The sequence below is a fragment of the Buceros rhinoceros genome, unplaced genomic scaffold, assembly GCF_000710305.1.
Source record: "Buceros rhinoceros silvestris isolate BGI_N320 unplaced genomic scaffold, ASM71030v1 scaffold24092, whole genome shotgun sequence".
NCBI lineage: Eukaryota > Metazoa > Chordata > Aves > Bucerotiformes > Bucerotidae > Buceros > Buceros rhinoceros.
In genome coordinates, this window is record NW_010400988.1 from 5,288 (window position 1) to 9,056 (window position 3,769).

The following is a 3,769-nucleotide window of genomic DNA, read 5'->3' on the forward strand; positions in this document are numbered from 1 at the left end:
AGGAAGCCGTAAGGCTTCCAGTGGACTCCGTTCTCTCCCCAACTCATTCCCAGGTGCTTTTTCTATACGTGCCTGCACAGGGGAGGATGCACTTTCCTGAAATGATGTGTTTTTTATATATATCTCCTAGAAACAGCAGAGTGAGATGTCGTTCTTTGGTGGGTATGAATGTGCAGGTCCGGCACACGGGCTGCTCGCTTCTAGGTGTTTATCCAGTAGCACAAGGCCATGGAGGAGTTAGAAGTTAATTAAAAAAGCTGTTGAGTAAAGCAGCAACGAGGGGACATCTCGCTGCAGCGCCTCAGATCCTCACCAACGCCAACTGGTCTTGACCTCCCCTTTCCTTTCAGTCTCTGTTTCAGCTGCCAGAATTTCGGAGGCTGGTCCTTGGCTACTCTCTCCCACAGAACGTGCTTGAAAGTTGTCGTAGTCGCACTGTAAGTTCTTGCTGAATGACGCTGTAGCGTTTCCCCTGTTGTGGTACACGCTGCTCCACTCCTCTGAGCAGTTTAATTCAGGGCGTTCTGAGGCTCCGGTGCCTGCGCTAATGGCTTTCAGAGTCCCAGGCTATGTTAAAGACAAATTTGGGAAATGCTTTTCAGAGACAGAATCTCTGTAGAAAAAACTGCTGCATCTCGTAAAGTTTCCTCTGGCGATTCTAACTGTGGCGTGGGGAGACACATGTCACATAAACCTTCTCTGGTAGCTCTGGGTGGTTCATTTGTTCACAGGCACCGTTCAAGAACTAGTGTTTGGGCTGGTGCAAAGGTCCCTCCTGCCCAGCTCCTTCTGAGAGCTGTCAGCAGAAGGTGCAGAGCGAAGGGTATACATAGAATAATCCTTCGCTTGGCGTACCACCCAAGCTTGGGGCCACCGCCACTTCTGAGACTTTGCTTTACAGGCTCCTAAGTGGGTTTTCAAGACTAAGAAACCTCAAATGTGGACAGAACAAATTCATCCATTCACCAGCTTTCGCTTTCTGTTTTGGCAACTGTGGCTTCCGGGCTGATGTCTCTCAGTGCTTGTCTAGTTGAATTGTTTCTCCCGAGCACCCGCTGGCAGCCCAGACTGCTCCCAAGAAATGCCGCTGCCTCTCTTGCCGCTGTTGTCCGTTCCGGCGTCGCCCCTTCCCTCGGTTGTTGCCTCGTCGCGGGGGTGTGGGGTGGTCTGTGCCACTTTTTCATGTGGCTGGAAGGGTTTGGCTTTTCTTTATGCCACGCAGGGAAAAAGGAACGTCGCGTTCATGCAAGAGCTGCAGTGTCTGTTCGCTTTAATGCTGGGGACGCGCCGTAAGTTTGTCGACCCATCGGCAGCGCTGGAACTCCTGCGGGATGCCTTCAGATCCGCTGAGGAGCAGCAGGTAAAACCCCCCCTAACAAGCGTTTTCCTTTCTCTACAGTGGCTCTTGCAGCCACCATGTGACTGTTTCGCTTCATCCCACTGTTTCTGAGGCCTCTCCCCATGTTTGCCCACTGACAGGCAGCTCTCCCGGACTGTTAAGGTGCGATGTCCGTGCTCACTCATTACCCCACCAGCCCTCCCCAGCACGAGGGGGTGGGTGGGCAACAATCACAGTAATTCCCGGCGACTTTGCGGATGAGCAGGGTGTTCATTACTGGTCTAAATTACACAGCGCTTCAGTCTCGCACTGGTTCCCGCTGGACTGGTACAGCAGCGCCAGTCGGGTTGTATCCCAGTAGGTCTGTGGGAGCCGTGGAAACGCCTTCTGATTGGTATTGTGTTTGACTCCTGACTTCTGTCTCTCTTCCAGCAAGATGTGAGTGAATTTACACACAAGCTACTGGACTGGCTGGAGGATGCGTTCCAGCTCGCTGTGAACGTCAAGTGAGTTTTCTGTGGTCTCGGGAGTTCAGCCTGACGCTGCAGAGAAGCAGGTTTGACAGGCGGCGCCTTCAGAAATGAGGGCTCTCGGTGTGAAAATCCGGAGCGAGCGAGGGAGCGTCCCCTGTTCCCTGAGGATGGGGCTCCTTAAGCTCAAACGATGCCTGTGAAGCTTTAGACCTACACGTCCTGTATGTCAGCGCGGGACTTTGTTCAGTGCTGCTGCAGGACCCATCAGCTTCTTAGCGGGGCTCAGCAGAACGGGGGTACCTGAAGGGACTGGGTTTTGGAACTGCCTTTTGAAAGGTAGCACCTACACCTTGTTTCTCCCCCCTACCAGTGTGAGTGTTACACGCTTTCGAGTACGCAGACACGAGAAGCTGCCTCTGTGCTTTATGCTGGATAGAAAGCTGGACTTTGGGCCATCGGCCCAGGCTCGAATCATGGCTTTGGGGCTTTTTCACAGCTGACAGCTCATGTGAACATGTGCTTTTTCCTTCTGGAACAGGAGCCCTGGGGACAAATCCGAAAACCCAATGGTGCAGCTTTTCTATGGGACTTTCCTGACCGAGGGTGTCCACGAGGGTGAGCTAAGGGATTGGTGGATTCGCTGTTTAACTCCTTTGAGTGTGTGATTTGTGGTAGCCATGATGCAGGGTTTTGTTGCACGTTCCTGATGAAACTGCCTCATTCTCTCAACTTGCAAATAGTTGCCTTGATAACATTGTCTGTAACGTTTATAATGTCTGTCTCTGAAAACACTAAACCCTCGCAAGCTCAGTTTGTGCAAGCAGCGCCCCTGACTGCTGCTGGCACCAAACTCTCGAGCTGACCAGAGTTTTTTGTTCTCTCACGCTGGTTCACGAGTTTTGTATCGTTTCCATCATCCAGGCAACGCTTTTTCCAAGATCGAAACCTTTGGTCAGTATCCCCTTCAGGTAAATGGTTACCGAAATTTGAACGAGTGCCTGGAAGGAGCCATGGTGGAGGGCGAGGTGGACGGGGCAGCAGCGTCTCACTCGGTGAAGTACGGACAGGAGGTTAGTTCATAGCGCAGAGCCCTCTGGGCACACAGAATATTTTCCAGGTACCTGGAACCTTGCGTGAGCATCCGTTTGTGTTACGTGACAAGGCACAAAATCTTTTCCTGTTTGTACAGCTGTGTTGTCCTCTGTCTAACCAGCTGGAGGAGACTGGTTTGAGTGGACAAGGTAAACATCTGCTTCTGATGCCAGTGTGATAAAGTCTCTCTCTTCCTGTGCCTGAGTAGGGGAGAGCCACTGCTTCCTTATTCCGGAGGGTAAAAGTGCTTAACTCCGTGGTGCACCATGTGGAATTTGTATCCTCCTGTCTGCAGGGTCTCTTTTTTCATCTCATTTTCACTCTTACCTGCTGACTGTGCTGGGGTTTTTTGATTTATTATTGTTAAATCTTGCGAATCACCAATCATCGCATACTCAGCTGCCACCAAGTAGAAAGCGAAGGTCCACCACATCCTGCACGCTGCGCGTGACGGCGCAGCTAGGAAGTGAGCATGCAAAACCATTAAGACATTTGCAGAGGTCTCGAGGGGGCAGGGACAGGAATTTCAGTTCTGCGAGAGCGTCCGAAGAATGTGATGCTGTGGTTTAAACTGGCGAAGGAGAAACCAAGCCTTGGGCGGGCTGGCCTTGCCCGACTCTGAGCTCAGAGGTTTGTTTCTGGTTTTCCGAGTTCCTGCCCAAAGTCGTTCAGATGATTTGCAGCAGATGGAGGTGAACGTGACATAGACAGGTGCCAGAGCCAAGGGGACGTGGGGAGCCCATCGGGCAGGTTCTTCTCAGTCCGGGCTTTGTCGTTGCTCCAGATCCCTTTCCGAAGAACAAGGGAAATGGGACTGATGGTGTTGATGAGTGAGACCCTCTTCTTCTGCTCGGATATGAGGGAA

The 3,769-nt window shown here is 51.9% G+C and overlaps 1 protein-coding gene across 1 annotated transcript in view; it reads left to right on the forward strand.

Annotated features, from left to right (window-relative positions):
- The window catches only part of USP28 (ubiquitin specific peptidase 28), a gene marked incomplete at its 3' end in the record, with an annotated part of 13,230 nt that overhangs the window by 2,105 nt on the left and 7,356 nt on the right, over positions 1 to 3,769 (forward strand). Inside the window, exons 5-9 of the mRNA XM_010132128.1 lie at positions 351 to 437; positions 1,223 to 1,360; positions 1,772 to 1,845; positions 2,351 to 2,427; positions 2,734 to 2,882. Coding sequence (XP_010130430.1) covers positions 351 to 437; positions 1,223 to 1,360; positions 1,772 to 1,845; positions 2,351 to 2,427; positions 2,734 to 2,882 — 525 coding nt within the window. The remainder of the gene's footprint in view (positions 1 to 350; positions 438 to 1,222; positions 1,361 to 1,771; positions 1,846 to 2,350; positions 2,428 to 2,733; positions 2,883 to 3,769) is intronic.